The 23,901-nt window shown below is 42.9% G+C and overlaps 1 protein-coding gene across 1 annotated transcript; it reads right to left on the bottom strand.

The window, feature by feature from the left end:
- Positions 1 to 239: 239 nt before the first annotated feature.
- Positions 240 to 19,549, bottom strand: LOC308280938 (uncharacterized protein; the record flags this gene model as incomplete). The annotated part of the gene is made up of 5 exons (XM_080755237.1): positions 240 to 429; positions 2,431 to 2,562; positions 16,826 to 16,969; positions 17,275 to 18,209; positions 19,461 to 19,549. Coding segments are annotated over 5 exons (1,490 nt in total), but the record flags the coding sequence as incomplete, so codon positions are not given.
- Between the last annotated feature and the right edge of the window lie 4,352 nt (positions 19,550 to 23,901).

Raw genomic sequence — 23,901 nt, 5'->3', positions numbered from 1 at the left:
GTGGAGGCTCTGGTTCCTCCTGTTCCTCTTTAATGTGTGGAGGCTGGTGAACCATGTTCAGAGGGAGTTTGTGAAGGACCACCACTGCAAGCTTCATAGTAGCCAATAGAGAAAGCTCCTCTGATGTTTGAAGTATCTCCTCCTGGTCCTCTTTAATGTGTGGAGGCTCTGGTTCTTCCTGTTCCTCCTTAATGTGTGGAGGCTCTGGTTCCTCCTGTTCCTCTTTAATGTGTGGAGGCTCTGGTTCTTCCTGTTCCTCTTTAATGTGTGGAGGCTCTGGTTCCTCCTGTTCCTCTTTAATGTGTGGAGGCTCTGGTTCCTCCTGTTCCTCTTTAATGTGTGGAGGCTCTGGTTCCTCCTGGAGCAGACTGGAGCTCCTCTCCTGTTCAGGAGGATCCTCCTCTTTACACACAACCATGTGCAGGATGTCTAGGAGCAGAAAAATAACAATAGTGAACACTGGATTCCTGAAGTGTAAATACTGTAAACATATTCCATCCTCCATGTTCAATGTATAAATTGGTGTATCACCTACTTAAAGGACGACTTCACCACTTTTCAACCTATCTTCATATAATTATTGTTCACTATTGTTCATGATAAAATAGCATATATTTTTGAGCGGTGCAAACCGCTCCTATATTTCACTTTGTAGCGTGTTTAGCTAAAACATTTTAGCACGGAACGATGGGTTTTGCGATGGGACAAAAGTGTATATTTTCAAGGTAAAAATGGTTGCCTCTTCAAGCTGTCAATCACTTAACATATGAAAACAGCAGACAATTTGTATCAAGTGTTAATCTTGCAGTTGTATTTGGGAATATAATAAAGATTCAGCAACTCAAAGTTCTATTTCATGACTAAAATATAGTTCATTACAATCAAGCTGTGAAAAGCACTCAAAGCCACAATGCTGTGTTTTTCCACCTTCCCAGCTGGCAGATGTAGCCTACTTACTGCCCAGGGACCCAATGTGTTTGCTCAAATACTGTTTTGGGGGCTTGTTTGCTGCCTCCTAAATAACAACAGATATAAAATGTACTCAGGGACCCCTGCAGCATTCATTAGCTTGTATTCATTTAACTCCAGAGTGTACAACTGGAACCAAATGGACATGTAAGGGACCATTTGGTTCCATTTTGTACACTCAGGTATGCAAAAACACCCAAAACGTCTCTGGCTATGCGTCTGGAAGGGATAGCGTGTTGTCTTTGCAGGCTTGGCCTTTGGGCAAATCATACAGCATAGAACAGAGTTTGTATTTGCATACGGTACTGTACAAGTCGGGTCAAAGTTTAAATTGTGTGTAAATGATTTTTATGCTGTGGCTCTGTACGTCTAGACATAGGTCTGTTTATCAGCATCTGTCTGTAAAATATAGTGCAGTCTTTAGTATTGCATTCGCACAAAGGAGATGTGATTTTGGTTATTTTAACGAGACAAACTAGTTTAACAATTAATTTTGAGATATATTTTAATGATAGAGACATTTTAGTAATAGTTTGCATGATTATTATCATTCTCAAGATATTTTTGCAATGGTTATTATACAGTGAAAATGAGATGTTATGACAGTTCTACAACATAACAATGACAGAAAGAAAGATCAGGTGAAACTTACCGAGTGGATGGTCTTCAGGTTCCTCCTGCTTAATAGAAATGTCCCTGGCTGAGTCTGGAGAGTTCATCTTATGCTCCAGTCTGGACTGATCTGAAATGAAGATTTTAACACTCGGGTGACTGAAGAAAAATCACTTCCACTCTGACTGCATTTATCAGTCAAATTGACAGGTAAATTCTCTCCCTTTTGGCCCAGAAGAGCAACACCTCCTCCCCTGTCATCCAAATGTGAATTAGCATTTCAATTGACCTCTCAAATGGGGAGCGCAAAAGGTGTGAAATTCTCTTCTTGCTTCTGGGAGGGGGAGGAACGGATGAGACCTGTCTTTATTTATGACCGATAACTAACAGTCAGAGTGGTATAATGGTATATTATTTCATACTTAGGAAACGTTTCAGAAGGGGGAAAAAAACGAGAACATATGTCGAGTATTTAGGAAAAGTCAATCTCAAAATCGGTCAAAAATACCTGTTAGTCACCCGTGTGTTAAAGGACAACTCCAGACTAAATAACATCTAGGCTCATTTTCCTACTTATATTGATCCCAAATGACTGTCGACGGGTTCTATTCGGCAGCAATGCCCTTATCCAGTTTCCTCAGCAGAACCCAGCAGCCCTCATAGCATAGAGTGGAGCCCATAAGCCTATCGCTTTTACACTTTCTTTTTCGTAATCAATCTGTTATTCTAGGTCACACTGCCACCTATAGGTGGTGACCACAAAACACTTCTACTGCAAAGGAAGACATACTTCACATTGTTCTCACAGAACAGAAAATATGGAGGAAAGGGAGAGCACATGCAACTTACTGAGATGTGGTTGGTCTTCAGATTCTTCCTGTTTAACAGAAATGTCCTCATGTTCCTCTAGTTTAATAGAAATGTCCCTGGCGGAGTCTGGAGAGTTCATCTTCACCTGCAGTCTGGACTCCATAGACTGTTCTGAAATGAAGCAATAGCATAACGACTTTAATGGCTGAGAGTAGAGACCCAGTGGTGTCAAGAATAACAGTAATATGTTTAGACGCTAAAGGCAAAATGTCCTGAGCCCAACTCTCCAACATATGAATCTTCAGGAGGCAGAACGGCCCCTTGGGAACCAGGTTACCACTTCCCCAGAGTTAATGAGCTCTTAGTCTCATGTAGAGCTGTCAGAATGAAATTTGTTTTTTGACTACAATTCGAATATTAACTCATTGACTGCGCCGCCACGAGTTCCCCGAGTTATTCCCATTGTCTGAGGCTGCGACGCCCGAGTTTCACGAGTTGGGGCTGTTTTCAAGGTTTATGCAAAAGTACACTTTCCCCTAGCCTGTGACAAAATGTCATGTTGCTATGATAAAAGGGTGGTTAAAAATCACACATCAAAGTCAGCTTGTTCGAAAACAAAGGAGAAATCAACCTCCCCATGAACCCAAAGTGAACTCATTTATCAGGACACGGCTCCGCCGACACAGTGCGGCGCGGCCGCAGCAGTGGTGGTGTCAGACAATGAAAACAAAACAAGCAGATCTTCAAGCAGACGATTCTGCATGAATCAAAAACATTTTCACTTGAAAAGCTGTGACTTGCTGCACTGGGTCACCCTAACCCACACACAGCTCCATATACACACAAAAAAAGTTCAAAGTCTCTACAACAAAAGTTTACCAAAACAGCAAGACAACAATGGCTACATCAGAGCCTCGTAGCAACCGCCCGGCCTCTCAGGCCTCTCTATGCCAAAACAAGCCAACACAAACACATCAACAACACAGCAACACCTCCCCGATGAAAGCATTCACAAATCAACACTCAAAATGTTATAAAAGTTTCAACATGAACTTACCTCAGTGTGAGGAGGAGAGCGTTGGTGTAACACACACATACAGAGAGAGAGACAGATAATTCCAGTGACGTTTAGTGTCCAGTAGATCAGTAATCCTATAGTTTCATTCGTGTAGTTTTCTTTTTTCGTTGTTTGTGAGCGGGTTTCATGCCCACACCGCGGAAGCCTAAGGCCCCGGCCGGGCGCAGCAAGCGCCCGACGGCTAGCCATGGTTCGCCGGTCGCCTCTGGTTCTGGTTCCCGTTGCGAACCAGCCCGATCCTGCCCTGGACGCGGGCGAGGTAGAGGGGCTAGAGGGCCTCCATCGAACCCCGGTCCTGGTCAGACCACCATGGATTCCTTTCTAATCGCCAATTTGCCCCGTCCGGAGACGGATACGGAGTACGAGACGGAGGAAGAAGAGGCGGCGTCGCCGTCCCAACAACACACACCGCGGGCAGACACGGCTCCACTGCCCGCACTCCTCACGCCGGAATCGGTGGCTCGCCGTCCCGGATTGAGGCCACGCGAAGAACGTTCTGCCATGCCCATGTCGCCGAGAGATAATATCGAGACACACTATCTCTCCCAGTCCCAGAGTGAGATGTATGTATTATCCTAATCCATATCATTGATCCATTCAAAAACAGCAGATAGCAGTCAGTGCAAGTTCACAGCGCATCACTTTGTAGCCTACTTTCCTGAGCTAACTTTCGCTAAATTATTCACTCAATCAAATGATGTGTACAGGTCCGTGTCCGAGGACTTCTCCTCTCCGATGCAGATGATGTCATCGGCAGCACTGGTGATTTTGAGTGGCACCCCCCGGAGAGAGCAAAGATGACTCTTTCTATGCGCGTAAGTTGTGCACATGCAGCACACATTGCGCGCGTGCACACACACACACACACACACACACACACACACACACACACACACACACACACACACACACACACACACACACACACATGGAAACAGAACTTTTCATTCAATTTGAGGAGTAAATAATTTATTTTATTTTGGTATGCGTTTTCAGAAGCTGATCAAGGAAGTGCTTCTCTGTCAGGCACTGGGACACAGAGACCTTCAAGCAAAGGAACAGGCAAAGGTAAGATAAAAATAATGATATTTTATATATATATGTGTGTATATATATATATATATGTGTGTATATATATATATATATATATATATATGTGTGTATATATATGTGTGTATATATATATATATATATATATATATATATATATATATATATATATACACACATATATATAAAATATCATTATTTTTATCTTACCTTTGCCTGTTCCTTTGCTTGAAGGTCTCTGTGTCCCAGTGCCTGACAGAGAAGCACTGGTGATGGAAGCACTTCCATCACCAGTGCTGCCGATGACATCATCTGCATCGGAGAAGTCCTCGGACACGGACCTGTACACATCATTTGATTTTGGTGCCGCCTCTTCTTCCTCCGTCTCGTACTCCGTATCCGTCTCCGGACGGGGCAAATTGGCGATTAGAAAGGCATCCATGGTGGTCTGACCAGGAACGGGGTTCGATGGAGGCCCTCTAGCCCCTCTACCTCGCCCGCGTCCAGGGCAGGATCGGGCTGGTTCGCGACAGGAACCAGAACTAGAGGCGACCGGTGAACCATGGCTAGCCGTCGGGCGCTTGCTGTGCCCGGCCGGGGCCTTAGGCTTCCGCGGTGAGGGCATGAAACCCGCTCACAAACAACGAAAAAAGAAAAAGAAAACTACACAAATGAAACTATAGGATTACTGATCTACTGACACTAAACGGCACTGGAATTATCTGTCTCTCTCTCTCTGTGTGTGTGTTACACCAACGCTCTCCTCATCACACTGAGGTAAGTTCATGTTGAAATTTTTATAACATTTTGAGTGTTGATTTGTCAATGCTTTCATCTGGGAGGTGTTGCTGTGTTGTTGATGTGTTTGTGTTGGCTTGAGCTTCACCGAAGCCATTGTCGAAGCCTGGTGCACCCCGCGACCCACCCAACCCCTCTGGCCCGATTCTCGGACTGTGAGGAGGTCAGCCCATGTCCCTGAAAAGATACCGCCCAGACCACGAAGGAGAAACCCTACAAGGGTCTGCTACATCTGCAGCAAAATACACAAGAAAAGGAGTGAGACCTCATTCTACTGCCCTCTGTGTCTTGTGCCTTTGCACAGGAGGCTTTGTTTCGAACGGTACCACGCAGAGATTGACTATGAGCATGCAAGCGGTGCTCGACGTCGATGATAGACAGACACATTTTGATGACATGAGTGTAGACATACTGTGTACCGATTTGCGTGATTTTAGGGCAAATTCTATAGGAGCAGTGTCCAAAAATGTGTTTGAAAAAATCGGCCTGATGGTGGCGCTATATGGGACAGATCCATTTTGATGACATGAGTGTAGACATACTGTGTAGCGATTTGCGTGATTTTAGGGCAAAATCTGTAGGAGTAGTGTCCAAAAATGTGTTTTGAAAAATTGGCCTGAAGGTGGCGCTAAATGAGAGCTCCATGTTGATGACATCAGTGTAGAGCAAGTATGTACCGATTTGCGTGATTTTAGGGCAAAATTTGTAGGAGCAGTGTCCAAAAATGTGTTTTGCAAGAATCGGCCTCAAGGTGGCGCTAGAAGAGGGGCATGTGAGAATTGATGGGTGGAGGTTGTAGTTTGGCAGGCAAGGAGTGTGTGTGCAAAATTTGGCATGGATCGGGGCAACGGTTGCGGAGATACGATGTGACGTGCAAAAGTGTGACGTGTGACGGACGGACAGACAATGTGCCCATTACACTGTAAGAAAATATTGTTTTTGTTTCAGATCATAAAGTAAGCATCTCATGTAATAAATAAAGAGCTGTGAGTAAAAAAAATTAGTTGTTTGCTTGAAAAGAGACCATTCACAAAAACGTATTTTTCTCCAGTTGTTATTCTGAGAGGGCTTGGTTTTGGTGAAACAAGGGTTTTCAAATGGCTATAACTAAAGAAGTGTACATGATAAAAACATAATTATTTTTTCTGTGGAAACTAGAAGTTATCCGCTTTCATCTGGGCCATGGCATGACATAGTCATCATTAGACAGAATAAAAAAAAAAAATGGTAAACATGGTAAGAAATCAAGAAATGCTTGGCAACCTAGCTTGATAGTTCACTTTTAATGGTGGCAGTCAATGAGTTAAAGAAATGGATTAGAGTCGAATACTTAATTTACTATTCGGATGTTAAAAAAAAGAAAAAAAAGTTTTTTTCCCATTGCAAAAATAAATACTTTTATCAAGTCACAAATGATCAACAATAAAGTTTCAGTGCATGGCACGCACTGCAGTGCACACACAGAAACAGGTGCCATAGCCAAATCCCCACATGAATGCATGCACTGTGTGTGTGCGACACCCGGCACCGCTGTTAAAGCCTGCAGTCCGGAGAAGACTGCTTTCTCCCTTTCTTCATAGTATTAGCTGGTTTGCTATTAGCTGTTTCTCCTGCTGTTTCCCCATAAGCTTCACTTGAAAGTAAGTAACGTTTAAGACATTTATGACAACATCCAAAAAGTTTAACGTGGGCTATTTGTCCGTAGTAGAGGAGAGCTTGCTTCTATTCCCTGCTCGGGGTCCACCCTATGTTCCCCAGGTTCTATGTTCCCCACTTCCCCCCAACAAGGTTCTATGTTCCCCAGGTTCTATGTTCCCCACCCACCCTCCCCACAAAAAGGTTCTATGTTCCCCTCTCAACCAAAAAAGGATCTACTGTATGTTCCCCACCAAAAAAAAAAGGTATGTGTTCCCAACTCAAATGCAGGAAATGGTGGTCACTAAGAACATGTGGTCGGGGACTGCCCATAAGGGCGGGGACTGCCCATAAGTCCTACATCTCATTAGTCCTACATCTCATTAGTTCGAATTTAGTTAGGGTTAGGTTTTACGGCTAGGTTTAGGCATAGTTTTACTGAGGTTAGGGTTAGGTTTAGGCATAGTTTTACTGAGGTTAGGTTTAGGTTTAGGCATAGTTTTACTGAGATTAGGTTTAGGCATAGTGTTTTTCACAAGGTTAACATCAAACAGATTCTGACTAATGGGATGTATGTGGGCAATCCTAATTGCGACCGTCAGGGAGCAGTTTACTATGAAAACCTCCACCGGCCGTCCGTCCGTCACACGTCACACGTGACAATCAACAAACGTCACACCTTTGTTGATGTTTAAATCGAAGAGTCTTGGTCAAATACTTCTGTTGGTTTCTGCACTGATCATTTATACAATTCAGCTGTGTTTGCTCGTGTCATCATGATGAGGTCATAAATCAGCCATGCCCAAATATAGATTTTACGGGTTTACATGCTTACTCAGTTATTCGTTATGTGAAAGTCCTATGACGTCTATGATATCTGACATCATCATACATACATTCCCTTTTATGCCCATAAATGGAGATCCCCTCTGTAGAACCAGCCACTGACATCACTGTAATGTCAGGGGAACCAAATCCCTTTTATGCCCATATATGGAGATCCCTGTGATGCCAGGGGAACCAAATCCCTTTTATGCCCATATATGGAGATATGGAGATCCCCGTGTTGCCAGGGTAACCAAATCCATTTTATGCCCATATATGGAGATCCCTGTGATGCCAGGGGAACCAAATCCCTTTTACGCCCATATATGGAGATCCCTTATGTCATCAATATTAAGCCCATATCTGTGAATATCTTTGGGTACCAGATGTCTCCATATATGGTTAAATGGTCCGATATACATCACTGGCCAGAAGACCAAGAAATGGTGCAACCTCGCCCTTTGCTTTTCTCCCTTAGGCATCTTACTGGTAGGTAGTTTAATGAGGAATGCAGTATGGTGGTAGGTAGGTAGTTATGGCCTTTGATGTAAGATTTTCACTTTCTAGGATAACTATATTTGCTATTCCCAGATGATGCCCTTTTAGGGTACCCCTCATGCCCATATATGGAGATCCCCAGGCTTTACTAATTAACATAAGTTTTATGCCCATATATGGAGATCATTGTCCCAATGTCATCAGATATATGGGCATAAATGGACACAGGCAAACTAGATGGGCTGTATGGATATCCAGATGTGTGATGTAAGTGTTTTATTCCAAATGTGGCACCCCACAGACATATTTCCAGAAACAAAATCCCTTTCATGCCCATATATGGAGATTTCTGATGTCATCAATCCCAGGCCCTGTAAAAAACATGGTTGCTATGGTAAACAGTTGGTTGCTAGGGTAAACAGTTGGTTGCTAGGGTAAGAAAACATGGTTGCTATGGTAAACAATTGGTTGCTAGGGTAAACAGTTGGTTGCTAGGGTAAAAAAAACATGGTTGCTGTGGTAAAAAGTTGGTTGCTAGGGTAAACAGTTGGTTGCTAAGGTAAAAAACATGGTTGCTATGGTAAACAGTTGGTTAGTAGGGTAAACCTTCAATGATTTTGACATCTTGTTACTAATCTGTCGGTAGATAATGCCGGTCTTATATAAGGGTCATTTGTGTACGGTGTGATGTCATACTGATGTCAGCAGTGTGACAGGAGATAAGCGACCAACGGTCGCTTATCTCCCGATTAGGGAGTCTTACTGGTTTAGGTGCCCAGGTGCCCAGATGTGCCCACTCATCTATGTGTCCACTCGTCCTAATGCCCACATGTCCCTATTGTCCAGATGTCCAGGTGCCCACTCATATAGTGCTCAGATGTCCCTAGTGGCCCTGTCCCACTAGTATTCATAATTTTGAATACTAGTTATTAATACTTATTAATAACTAGTTGTTATTAATAATTAAACATGAATGATTACTGCATTTTTGGATGAGTGGGGAACATAGAACCTTTTTTAAGTTGAGCGGGGAACATAGAACCTTTTTGTGGGGGTAAGTGGGGAACATAGAACCTGGGGAACATAGGACCTTTTTTGGGTAAGCGGGGAACATAGAACTTTTTTTTTTTGAAAGGGGGGGGGGGGGGGGGGGGGTAAATGGGAACATAGAACCTGGGGAACATAAATAGGGTCCCCTCTGCTCCCATCTCTCTGTGTCGTCGCACTGGTTCTGCTACGCTGGACTGGACAGACACGCAGCTGTGTCAGATAGCTGCCAGCCACGCCTCCGCAGATCTACAAGCTCACAACAGGTCGATGATGCAACATGGTGAGGGCTTGTAGCTTAGCCTTTTTCCCAGCCTGTTATAGCATCTGAATATGCGCAGTTTTGCGCACATATTATGTGTTTTTTATTGTACGACTATACATTAATATAATGATATATTATATAAACTATTCGACTATTTTCGAAAATGTATAAAAATAAATGAATGAAATTCGAATGGGATTTTAGAGGGAAACTGACAGCTCTAGTCTCATGTGGCCAGACTGTTGACTCCAACAATTTGCTTTTTGGCGGGGGTCCCGGGGGTCCCTGGAGCTGCGGGGGTCCCTGGAAGGTTGGAGGTTGTGGATTGGCAGACAAGGATTGTGTGTGGAAAATTTCACATGGATAGGGGCAACGATGTCATTTGGTCGTTTTTTTTTTTTGCTTTTTGGCGGGGGTCCCTGGAGCTGCGGGGCTCCCTGGAAGGGTGGAGGTTGTGGATTGGCAGACAAGGAGTGTGTGTGGAAATTTCACATGGATAGGGGCAACGATGGCGGAGATATGAGTAGGGCAAAAGTGTGATGTGACATGACAAGACGGAATGACTGACGGACAGACAGGCGGTGGAGGTTAGACCTGATGGTCGCAATCAAAGGCTCAGAGCACCTGGCTGCACTGCGGGAATTTTATGCAGTATCTGACATAAGTTGACACCATGTAAACCAGTAAGACTCCCAAATCGGGAGATTAGCGACCATCGCTTATCTATCTTATCTATTTGAATACACAAATAGGCCAAAAATGTGTTTTTCAAAAATCGTCCAGATGGTGGCGCTGGATGGGACAGATGCATTTTGATGACATGACTGTAGAGATACTGTGTACCGGTTTGCATGATTTTAGCGCAAAATATGTAGGAGCAGTGTCCAAAAATGTGTTTTTCAAAAAACAGCCAGATGGTGGCGCTATATGGGACAAATGCATTTTGATGACATGACTGTGTAGAGATGCTGTGTACCGGTTTGCGTGATTTTAGGGCAAAATCTGTAGGAGCAGTGTCCAAAAATGTGTTTTTCAAAAATCGTCCAGATGGTGGCGCTAGATGGGACAGATGCATGTTGATGACATGACTGTAGAGATACTGTGTACCGGTTTTGGTGATTTTAGGGCAAAATCTGTAGGAGCAGTGTCCAAAAAAGTGTCTTGCAAGAATCGGCCTCATGGTGGCGCTAGAAGTGGGACATGTGAGAAATGAGGGGTGGGGCTTTAGCAGCCGAGGAGTGTGTGTGCTAAGTTTGGCATGGATCGGGGCAACGGTGGCGGAGATATGAGTAGGGGGAAAGTGTGACGTGTGACGAGTGACATGACAGACGGAGGGACGGAGGCACTCACAGCCAGTATAGGCTAAGTGTAAGTAACTGCGACCTAACGGTCGCAACAAACACACAGTGTCATTAACAGCTAAAATAAACACTTCCTTGTTTTTCGAGGCGACATTGTGCTCGACAGACACCCAATGCAGCACTTGTGGAATACTTTCACTACTGTAAGCTAGGAAATACTTTGTTTTGTTAACTAATTTATTAAGTAGTGTGTAATAAGAGGTATTACTGACTTGTATTTGTTGTATGGAGCTGCTGATACAAAGTAAAGTCACCTATATATTTAAAGTGAGTGCATCTCTCCACTCCGACATGTCTCCTTTCCGACATGTCTCCATTCCGACACTAACCCTATCTCTAACCCTCACCCTAAACCTAACCCCCATGGGAGTGTCGCCACTCCGACAATAAGAAGTACATTTCGGAGTGGCGACATGTCGGAATGGAGAGAGCCTCCCATTTAAAGTTGTGATGCCTCATCAATATAAACATGGTGTCAGAAGTTAAGTTGGAAGAACTGTAACAGGATAACACAGTTTCAACCTCCATCGAACCTGAGTTTACGATGCAAGTATAGCCAGCGATGTCACGGAAAAATAATTTCTATACGTAGCGGGAGAAGCAGTAAGTAAAGTATAATACTATTGTTGTAAAGGCCATTGCACTGTTTTGTATGTTAGACTATTGCTATTATTTTCATTATTATAGTTGTGATTATTTGGCATATTTTAGCTTAATTAGTTCTATTTGTTTCACATATTATTGGTTAATTAGTTTGTACACCAAGGGCACGCCTCTCCCAGGCCTAGTTGATTGACTGGCAGCAAAGGGTATAAGTAGGCCTGGGTAACGAGGGAAGGGCATGCACCTGGGTGGACAAACGGTTTTTACCAGCACAGAGTGACCAGAGACAGAGAACAATGCCACTGTTGTTTGTACCAATATGCACTTTGAGGAACAAGTAAAAGTAAAGTATGCAAACTAAATATGAAGCTGTGGATATTGCTTTATTTCGCCTGTCTGCGTACAACTAACAGTCTGGGTGCATCAGTGGGGTTTTTGACGATTATTGGGATCCAAGAACCTAGCACTTTCAAAGTAAAAACTGTGTCCTGGAACTTGGAAGAGATTTGAAGTGGAACAAAGGATTGGATGGGCAAACAAGCGGGATCACTTTTGCACCACAAAGCCAGCTAGGAGTGGTATGTAACAAAACAAGAAAGCTGTGAAGGAAAACAGTGTTAACTATTGGAGTTATTTATTTTTGTTTTGCCACTGCTGTGCTTTTATTAGTGATCGTTTGCCACGTCAATTGCCATCCTTTAATATTTGTCACTGTCGGACTTTTATTGGTGACACGTTTTCTATTGTCCGTTTGCATTAGTTTGTATTGTCACTGCCGGACTTTTATCTGTGACATGCATTTTGATTAACCACTGCCACTGCCGTTTTATTTTTGACCGTTCGTTTTTTTTGCACTGTATGTGAGCTGCACCGCACTTTATAGTGTGTGGTTAAAAGAAAAAGCTCACACTACTATGACGTCACACGGCAAGTGCAACAAGAATATGAACCCAAATTATGGAGAAGACAGCATGGCCTGGCACATAGAAGTGATTGACAAAATATCAGAAGACTGGTGGTTAGATGATCCTCCAGAGCTCAGTCCGGAAGCGCTTGTCAAAATGTCACAAGACTGGTGGTCTGACGAACCTCCAGAGCTTGGTCTGGACGTGATTGACCAAATTGTTAAAAGATATTTTCAAACGGAGGATAAAGGAAAATCCTCAGAAGAAATAGAGCCTGCACAAGTTCCAGAGGAACCAGTTGTTGTCACAGAGGAACCAGCACTAGCAGAACCCCCAGTGGACAAGTCCCCAGTTGTAACAGAGCCTGCTGCTCCAGCACCAGAGAGCCCACATCTGCGAACACCGGAGTGCATTTTACAAGAAGACATGGATCTTTTGAAGCTGGTTGACGAGGATGGACTGGCAGTGTTCTGCCCTTGCTGCTTTGGGCGCAGAAAGAGGGAGCAGTCGCCACCCTTAGCCAAGCCAGGCACCATTGAGGATCTGGAAGAGATGAAGAAGCAGCAGAGCGAGCTGTTGGTCATAAAGATGAGAGAGGCCAAAGAGAAGCTGGAAAACGTGTATGCGTCCGATTGTAAAAAACTGGAAGAGATGGAGAAGCAGGAGAGGGAGCTGTTGGACATAAAGATCAGAGAGGCCAGAGAGAAGCTGGAAACCGAGATGTTGGAGTCTGACAAGCATGAGCACCAGCTGAAACAAGATCTGCTTGGTTCCAAGATCAAGCTGGTTGACGAGGATGGACTGGCAGTGTTCTGCCCTTGCTGCTTTGGGCGCAGGCACAAGGAGAAGCGCAGTCGTCAGGAGGATGAGTGGATGAGTTACAGGGATCAGGAGATCAACAATCAGGAACACTCGTTCAAGAAGAATCTCCTGAAGGAGAAAGGATTCGTCATTAAAAAAATGACAGGAGACGGAGCGTGTCTGTTCAGAGCTGTCGCTGACCAGCTGTATTCGAATCAGGAGGAGCATATAGTGGTTAGGAAAGACTGTATGGACTACCTGGAGGAGAACAAAGATGATTTCCTCGGGTTTGTGGAGGGGGACTTCGACACTCACATCAAGCACATGAGGAAAAAACACAGCGAAGGGGCCCACGTCGAGATCCAGGTCATGGCGACGATGTACAACAGACCCGTGGAGATCTACAAGATAGATGATACGACTCCAGATGACATTCCAGAGCCAGATTACATTCCAGTTCAAGGGCCAAACCACAAAAAGTTTTAAGAACAAAAGAATCTCCTACACAACAACAATCCCTACAACATCCCGTTTGTATTCTACATATGGCCATGCATTGGAGCGATGTCCAGAACTGGGGGAAAGGGGCACCAAGACATTCTTAAAACTTTTTGTGGTGTGGATCGGTTTGAGAGCGCTGCTCTGCTGAACATACCATGTATTACCGTTTTCTTGTTTATGGCTTCTTACATGTATTTTTTGTAATTGTTCATATAATGCCCAATTAGGGGGGAGTGTAAAGGCCATTGCACTGTTTTGTATGTTAGACTATTGCTATTATTTTCATTATTATAGTTGTGATTATTTGGCATTATTTAGCTTAATTAGTTCTATTTGTTTCACATATTATTGGTTAATTAGTTTGTACACCAAGGGCACGCCTCTCCCAGGCCTAGTTGATTGACTGGCAGCAAAGGGTATAAGTAGGCCTGGGTAACGAGGGAAGGGCATGCACCTGGGTGGACAAACGGTTTTTACCAGCACAGAGTGACCAGAGACAGAGAACAATGCCACTGTTGTTTGTACCAATATGCACTTTGAGGAACAAGTAAAAGTAAAGTATGCAAACTAAATATGAAGCTGTGGATATTGCTTTCTTTCGCCTGTCTGCGTACAACTAACAGTCTGGGTGCATCAGTGGGGTTTTTGACGATTATTGGGATCCAAGAACCTAGCACTTTCAAAGTAAAAACTGTGTCCTGGAACTTGGAAGAGATTTGAAGTGGAACAAAGGATTGGATGGGCAAACAAGCGGGATCACTTTTGCACCACAAAGCCAGCTAGGAGTGGTATGTAACAAAACAAGAAAGCTGTGAAGGAAAACAGTGTTAACTATTGGAGTTATTTATTTTTGTTTTGCCACTGCTGTGCTTTTATTAGTGATTGTTTGCCACGTCAATTGCCATCCTTTAATATTTGTCACTGTCGGACTTTTATTGGTGACACGTTTTCTATTGTCCGTTTGCATTAGTTTGTATTGTCACTGCCGGACTTTTATCTGTGACATGCATTTTGATTAACCACTGCCACTGCCGTTTTATTTTTGACCGTTCGTTTTTTTTGCACTGTATGTGAGCTGCACCGCACTTTATAGTGTGTGGTTAAAAGAAAAAGCTCGCACTACTATGACGTCACACGGCAAGTGCAACAAGAATATGAACCCAAATTATGGAGAAGACAGCATGGCCTGGCACATAGAAGTGATTGACAAAATATCAGAAGACTGGTGGTTAGATGATCCTCCAGAGCTCAGTCCGGAAGCGCTTGTCAAAATGTCACAAGACTGGTGGTCTGACGAACCTCCAGAGCTTGGTCTGGACGTGATTGACCAAATTGTTAAAAGATATTTTCAAACGGAGGATAAAGGAAAATCCTCAGAAGAAATAGAGCCTGCACAAGTTCCAGAGGAACCAGTTGTTGTCACTGAGGAACCAGCACTAGCAGAACCCCCAGTGGACAAGTCCCCAGTTGTAACAGAGCCTGCTGCTCCAGCACCAGAGAGCCCACATCTGCGAACACCGGAGTGCATTTTACAAGAAGACATGGATCTTTTGAAGCTGGTTGACGAGGATGGACTGGCAGTGTTCTGCCCTTGCTGCTTTGGGCGCAGAAAGAGGGAGCAGTCGCCACCCTTAGCCAAGCCAGGCACCATTGAGGATCTGGAAGAGATGAAGAAGCAGCAGAGCAAGCTGTTGGTCATAAAGATGAGAGAGGCCAAAGAGAAGCTGGAAAACGTGTATGCGTCCGATTGTAAAAAACTGGAAGAGATGGAGAAGCAGGAGAGGGAGCTGTTGGACATAAAGATCAGAGAGGCCAGAGAGAAGCTGGAAACCGAGATGTTGGAGTCTGACAAGCATGAGCACCAGCTGAAACAAGATCTGCTTGGTTCCAAGATCAAGCTGGTTGACGAGGATGGACTGGCAGTGTTCTGCCCTTGCTGCTTTGGGCGCAGGCACAAGGAGAAGCGCAGTCGTCAGGAGGATGAGTGGATGAGTTACAGGGATCAGGAGATCAACAATCAGGAACACTCGTTCAAGAAGAATCTCCTGAAGGAGAAAGGATTCGTCATTAAAAAAATGACAGGAGACGGAGCGTGTCTGTTCAGAGCTGTCGCTGACCAGCTGTATTCGAATCAGGAGGAGCATATAGTGGTTAGGAAAGACTGTATGGACTACCTGGAGGAGAACAAAGATGATTTCCTCGGGTTTGTGGAGGGGGACTTCGACACTCACATCAAGCACATGAGGAAAAAACACAGCGAAGGGGCCCACGTCGAGATCCAGGTCATGGCGACGATGTACAACAGACCCGTGGAGATCTACAAGATAGATGATACGACTCCAGATGACATTCCAGAGCCAGATTACATTCCAGTTCAAGGGCCAAACCACAAAAAGTTTTAAGAACAAAAGAATCTCCTACACAACAACAATCCCTACAACATCCCGTTTGTATTCTACATATGGCCATGCATTGGAGCGATGTCCAGAACTGGGGGAAAGGGGCACCAAGACATTCTTAAAACTTTTTGTGGTGTGGATCGGTTTGATCGGGCATGCACCTGGGTGGACAAACGGTTTTTACCAGCACAGAGTGACCAGAGACAGAGAACAATGCCACTGTTGTTTGTACCAATATGCACTTTGAGGAACAAGTAAAAGTAAAGTATGCAAACTAAATATGAAGCTGTGGATATTGCTTTCTTTCGCCTGTCTGCGTACAACTAACAGTCTGGGTGCATCAGTGGGGTTTTGGAAGTTTATTTGGAGCCGATGAAACTGCACTTTCAATTGTCTTTGAGGATGTTGAGAGACTAAATTGCATTGCTGAAGAAGTTACAGGACTACTGTGAGACCAGAAAATAAGAAAAGTGTACCAGTGATGACCGGTGGGAAGAACATTTAAAATAAATTAAAAAGTGTGCTTTCCCTAATTATAGTTCTTAGATTAGATGTAAAGACGGCAGAAAACAGTATCAGCAAGTCAGCCTGATTAGAAGAATTCTGGAATATGTATCGGCCAAGAGTATTGCAATCCTTGCATCTCTAGTAAATAAGACAGTACATACCTATCCTGTACAACTTCACTACAGGTTGCATCCTTGCAGCAGACAATCCATGTCCCTCATCCATCTCTCGCTGTTCCTCAGACAACGTTGAATATCTTTTGGAGGTGATTTCTCTCGATACTGTAGACCTCTCCTTGTGGTGGTCTGTGGAAATAGCCAGTAGAAAGAACTTGTAATTATCATTCAGCAACCTTACATACAGAAAACATCACTAACTCCCACAAACCACCACTGGTGTGTATATTTCTTTGGCTGGGGAAGCAGGTAAACTAACCAACAACACAACTCTGGTGGAGTAATTATTAGTTAATCTCCTTATTATGATTGCCAAAGGGACGTACGCGCTGCAGTGTAGCTCATGATGAGAGGCAACGCAGAGAAAATTGCTTCGCTAGTTTAGACAAAACCCAGAAAAAGGATCACATTATGGACACAAATAGTAAACGTACTTTTAGGATCAGCCCTCCTCTTTTCGGCCAGCCATTCCTCCACCGAGAGGTGTCCACTCCGGGAGCAGTAGTGCTCACCTCTGTAGATACTGTGACCATACTCTTTAGTTTTGGGCATGCCACACTTGGAGCAGTTAAACCTCTCCTTGATCAGGCGGTCTTTCACAAAAGCACCCGCCTCCCGTGCCTTCTGCACCTTTTCCTGCCTCTTCTTCCTACGGTAGAAGGTGGAGTGTGCTGAACATTTAGAGATGGCACCACTGGAGGAGGCAGAGTCATAGGCAGAGGTGACAGTAGTCGGCGGGGCGGAGGCGAGGGTACGGGACGGGGCAGAGGTACTTTTAGGATTAGCCCTCCCCTTTTCGGCCAGCCATTCCTCCACCGAGAGGTGTCCACTCCGGGAGCAGTAGTGCTCACCTCTGTAGATACTGTGACCATACTCTTTAGTTTTGGGCATGCCACACTTGGAGCAGTTAAACCTCTCCTTGATCAGGGGGTCTTTCACAAAAGCACCCGCCTCCCGTGCCTTCTGCACCTTTTCCTGCCTCTTCTTCCTGTGGTAGAAGGTTGAGTGTGCTGAACATTTAGAGATGGCACCACTGGAGGAGGCAGAGTCATAGGCAGAGGTGACAGTAGTCGGCAGGGCGGAGGCGAGGGTATGGGACGGGGCAGAGTTGACAGTAGTCGGCGAGGGGAGATGCAAGGGTACTGGACGGGGCAGAAGTGTCCGCAGAGGAGGAAGGCTCGGGTGTGTGCAAGGCAGAGGAGGAAGAGGCAGCAGCAGTGTGCCTTCTTCTGCCGACAGCCAGACCAGAGGCATCCTCAGGAAGAGGGAACTGAAAGGGCTGGTCTCGCTGCACTGCCTCCTGCTGCAGCTCCCTCGCTGGTGGAAGGGCTTCAGTAGCAGTGATCTCAGCGCCAGGCCCCGGGCACGGCTATGGCGATGACGTCCTTGCTCATCTCATCCTATGATAGAAAAATATTAATATCCAGTCAGGGTGAAGTCAACCATTTATTGAAGAAGATTCAGCATCAGAGAAACAGCATTATCAGCATCAGAGAGCTCTGACCTAGAGCTTTGCCCTGTCGGGCAGAAGACCTCCCTAGTACCATTACCATACAGCTCTTATAGTCCAAGATGCTATTCTAACATGTTAACATGGTCTTATAAGGATATGTTCTAAACATAAAGACAACATACAAATAGTTACCCAGGGTACAGATTTGCTGACAGAGTGAGAGAGCAAGCATAGGTGGGGGAGAGAACTCAGCTGTTAGATTGACAGCTGCAGGTACCGCTAAATGAGTAGCTTTGTGAGATTTAGACTTTTGTTACTCTATAAATATTTCCACCACATTCCATCCTTTTCTTTTGTGAATGAATAATATATTCATTTACATACAACAGGATATTTATAGAGTGCCAAATCAATAGACATTTCAGACAATTACATGTTGATATAGCTATGTAATTCATTCATTCATTCATTCATTCATGATTTCCACATGATAGCTATATGTTAAATAGCTATACGTCCGCGTTCCACGGCTAACACCTTTGACTTAAGGTATTACACGTCCGAGTTCTATATACGGCAAACACCTTCTATCATGCAAGGTATTTCTAGTCCTACATTCAGTCAAACTTGACTTGTTCTTGGTATCTTATGTTATGTTTTATAACATTACCAACTGGCTTGCTTGTTTACACTGAAATATAAGAGAGCTAGAATTTAGAAAATGTGAATCCATATTTGTTTGTACTTTGAAATTCTGTTTTCCAAAATCAAGAGCCCGCATGTCCACTCTCATCTGACTCAGTCATTCCTTGACCCTTAGTCACCATGCAGAGCTGCGACAACTCTTATGTTGGAATATCAGAATGTAGACCATAAAAACAAATATTCTCACATTAGTGGCAAATGCCTTGTTGACTCATATTTTAGATATCAACTTTTAGCTAATATTATTCCTATATAAATTACTCAGCTTAATATCAAACACATAGTAGTTGTAGTCTTCATGGCGTCTCTCCGTTCCTCCCATCTTCATTTGGCTTATGGCATGTGGCGGTTAATGTCTTTGCTTCAGCGATCTCCACTGGGCTGGTGGGGTCCAGCGTCCAGTGGCTCTCGCACCCGCACAGCGTCCTCCGTCGCGTTGTCCTCCGACGCTGCTGCGGTCACCATTGCTGTTGTCGTGTGGTTGGGACTGTTGTCGTCACGGCCTGCGGTGTCCTCATGTTGCAGGCCGTCTGCCCTCCTCCCTCGGCCATGATCGAGGCACTCGTTGATTAATCTCCTTTCCAAAAAAGTTCCTTCACCCCAGAGTTCTTTTGACCAAGTATCCATCTATGGTAAAGATGAAATATTGGCCCACCCAATGGCCCACCCAGCAGGCCAGAGCTCTCTGATGCTGATAATGCTGTTTCTCTGATGCTGAATCTTCTTCAATAAATGGTTGACTTCACCCTGACTGGATATTAATATTTTTCTATCATAATCCTCCCTCTTGTTATGCCTGATGGAAATGAGTAATTCATCAATACATTCAAATCATGCTTCACTTGCTAAGATTCTTGCTGTCACCAACACTAAGAAAAGCGAGATGAGGCATGTCTTACCACGTAAAAACGACATGTGAACTACAACTTCAGATCCAAACAAGGTTGGGGTGTGGTGGTAGAAATGTATAGATCACTAGATAAATGTTTGGCCCTCCAGGCCTCCATTTTAACCCATTTGAAATGGCTCTCACAGTGCATGTGCTAATTCAACTCACTACAACAGTCAATCTAACAGCAGAGTTCTCTGACTTCTCTCCCACATGCTTACTCCTTATTCCCGGGCCTGGGGATAAGTATTTCTACTGTATTTGGGTCAGTGACGTGACGCCCCAAAAAATGTGTTTTTAAAAAAACCTTAAATTGCAGGCATAAAAGTTATTTACTTTTGTTCTACTCACTCTCAACCTTATGGAAATACATTTTGTTTTTAGATATTTTATTGGAATCAGACTTTATTCAGCAGTTTGTTGTACTTGTGCCTAAAATCGTCATATGGTGTGACATGAAAATAATTGTTCATAAAATGAAAATGGAGTACATCTTTCTTAAGTTACTCACTTTATCAAAGTCCTTTATCATAACTAACCAGTGATCCACTATAGTTTTTTGAAAATTAATTATATCTGTATATTTTTTTCATAATCGACACTCTGTGTGAGGCCCATGTTCATGATCTTACAACATATTTTAAATGTATTCTGTCAAAACTTTCTCTAAAATTACACAAATATTTGTGACTCTTCCTGATAATATTCTCTATGTAATCCATAAACATTTTTTTGGTTTAATCATTAATAAAGGTATGATTTCTCACTATTTGGAATGTCACACCAAATGATTTAGTGTCACACCGTATGATCATATCTTCATGTGTCAAAGCAAACTGTGTTTTAACCTACCTATTAGTGAGTACTGAACTTTACTGATTGATTAAACAATTACCCAGGATAACATGGCCTTAATATTTCTGAACAGGATATTATTGTAGGGCTTTAACATGGGATAAGAAAGAATTGTAGTAGTAGATGGATGATGAGGATGTGCACAGGAATGCTACGCACACCTAAGTCTTCTGCCGGCCCACGGCAGAAGGATCCTAAAGGGACAATAAGGCGCATAGCCACACTTGGAGCCAAGGCATTGAAGGCAACATTTTATTAACACCAATTAGTGGAAACAGAACTCAGCCTTCAGGTAAATTGCTTTTTTCCGAAGTCTCCTGAACTTGAACACAGCATTTTTTTGTGTTGAACAAATGTAATTAGGAATCATGACATTACACCACATCTCCACTAGCTAAAGAGTGCTGGGTTGCGCAACTCCGAAAATAGCTGATCTACAAGCTCTCGCAGCACAACGTGTTGAGAGCTTGTAGATCAGCTATTTTCGCTAGTTTTGTCTCGGGTCCTACCTTAACACTGTCCACTGTCCAGTCCAGTGAGTGAAAGTACAAAAGTATTAGATCAGATTAGATTATACATTTAGACTGTATTGTACATCAGCCAGTCGTATTTGGTGAGGGTAGCAAACCGGCTGCCTTGTTGCGGTTCTGCTATGCCACAGACAACCTCCTGCTCTTCGTAGAAAATGCAGTCTCGCCCCTTTGGCTCCTCTCTCCTTGCTGGGTCATTGTTTAGTTTCTCCCTGTACTTTCTCGTTCTCTCAGCACTTGTCATTTTCCAGCTGACAAAAGAAAATGGAATGTATAGTTTAAGACAAAGAGAAAATATTGTTTAGATTGAAACAATATCTTAAGGTTTCTGTGAAGGGGTTTCTGCTCTGTCTGATGAATTTGAAGTATCACTGAATGAAGCTAAATTACATTTTATGTAAAAATGTTTAAAACAAATGTTTAAATGTACAAAAGAAACATGGAACTTTGTTATTTGTTGTTATATCTGTAGTTAAATACAGTATAAATCATATGGTGTGACAGTCAAGTCATATGGTGTGACAAGCAGACATGTCACACCATATGATTAAGTGTCACACCATATTACTGTTTTCTCCATTTAGGTTTACCTTGAGGCTACTATGTACACATTAGCATGCTAACAGCATGCTAGCTATAACAAAGCAGCCTAGATCTACATGGAAATATGACCAAAACTTCAAATAACTTAAGCTTTTTTTAAAGAAAAGGTGTCACACCAAAAGACATCCAGAATGGTGAGTTTGTCAACGTTTCAACAAGATGGCATTTCATGAAAATGTTAAAATCATAACTCACCTCAGACACCTGTCTTGCAGTTGTGCTGGGAGTGCTGAATAGCCTTACAGAAGAAGGACCTCTCTAGCCAATAGGTGTCCAAATAATTGCCTGTTAAATTTTTCCAAACTAGTGTCACACCAAATGATTTTGGGTTGGGGGACAAAATGTTTTTGATCAGAAATGACTGAAAACATTATGCTTTGACTTTGAAAAGATATAGGCTCAAAATAGACATTTTTTTTTAGCCTAAATTCATTTTCAAATGATTTTTAGCAATTCTTTTTCTTAGTTTTATTCAAGTTCCCACTTTGAGAAACAAGGTCAGGACAGTCACACCATATGAGTTTTGCCATGTTTGGTTGAAGATTCTGAAGAAATGAGGAATGAAATGTTTTAATCTTGAGTAAGTTCACATAAAGCTTAAGGTCCTGCACAATATTCAGAAGGTTTTTGACAAATATATTTTTTATTTATACATGTTTGACACCGAGGACAGCAAAAACGTTACGTCACGTCACCCACCCATTTCCAATTTCCAAATACTTTTACTTCTAAGCTACTCTTATTTGAAGACTTTAGTTACTGGTTACTTTGAAGATCTTGATTATTATTACAAAACATATCTTTAAGTAAAAGTAGTCATTATGCAGAATGTCCTATTTCACAAGTTTTCAAAACGTATGCAAATATTTTTAAAATAGCAGATATAAAAGCTCATAAAATATGAGTCGCATCGCAATGTATATTGTGAGCTTGTCTGCTATTTTCAAATGGCCGAAACATATAACGGGTTAAATTAGTTTAATGTATATTTTGTAATTTAATCAAAATTTATAACATTTTCAAATAATTGTAGTGGAGTAAAAAGTACAATATATGGATCTGAGATGTAGGGGTAGAAGTAACGGTATTGTAAATTGGAAATGCTCAAGTAAAATAAAATAAAAATACCTCAGAATTGTACTTGAGTAGAGTACTTAAGTAAATGTACTTAATTACTTGTGATATTTGTCCGGACACGCAGCTTGAAAACAGGACAATCCCGGCGAAACTGGGAACTCTGGTTCTAAATCATTGGTTCTCAAAGTGGTCATTGAGGGAGTTCCAGGGGGTCTACAGCTAAATGATAGTTAGGAACTAAATGGACCCTTATGGGTATGTAACTCATAGAGTGTACAAATCATAGAACAGGTCCATTTGGTTCCATTTGTACACCCTCAGAGTTAAATGAACATGATTTCACAATATAAATTGGAGTCCCAGAGAAAGAAATGCCATTAAATGGGGGTCCGTCTGTAGCCTGGCTATAACGCATTTCAAATTGGGGGTCCTTGACATTCAACTGGTTGAGAATCACTGCTATAGCTAAGCTGTACCAATCTTCTCTTATGGGATATCTTTCCAAATGGCAGTCCGCAGGTCAACTTGGGATGCTTGACATGAAAAGGTTTGAGAAGCACTGCACTAAACCAGTGGTTCTCAACCCCCAAAATGTGTTGGGGGGGTCCCCAGATGATAAATGCAACATTGTTTTCTCACTCAACAGTTAACAAACATAAAGTACAAGTGTATAGAGGGTATCTACACATTTCTAAAGTGACAATTTAATGACTTTTTAATACCTCTAAAATGACAAATTAAACACTGGGCAAATTAAATATTAGAGGCAGAAATTGTGAAAATAGCCGATTTACATGTGAGCATGTAGATCTGCTATTTTCACAATAGAACCGTGTTATACAAAATGTAATGCCTGTGTAATACAAAATGTAAACTCATAGTGCTCGCAGGGTGGGGGGTCCCCAAATTAAAATTTGATTATTTTTGGGGTCGGGTCCTGAAAATGGTT

This window comes from Nannobrachium achirus (assembly GCF_963921795.1).
Source record: "Nannobrachium achirus genome assembly, contig: SCAFFOLD_530, whole genome shotgun sequence".
In the NCBI taxonomy this organism is placed as follows: Eukaryota; Metazoa; Chordata; class Actinopteri; order Myctophiformes; family Myctophidae; genus Nannobrachium; species Nannobrachium achirus.
Note: the sequence above shows the minus strand (reverse complement) of the source record. Positions and strands in the feature narration are given on the sequence as shown.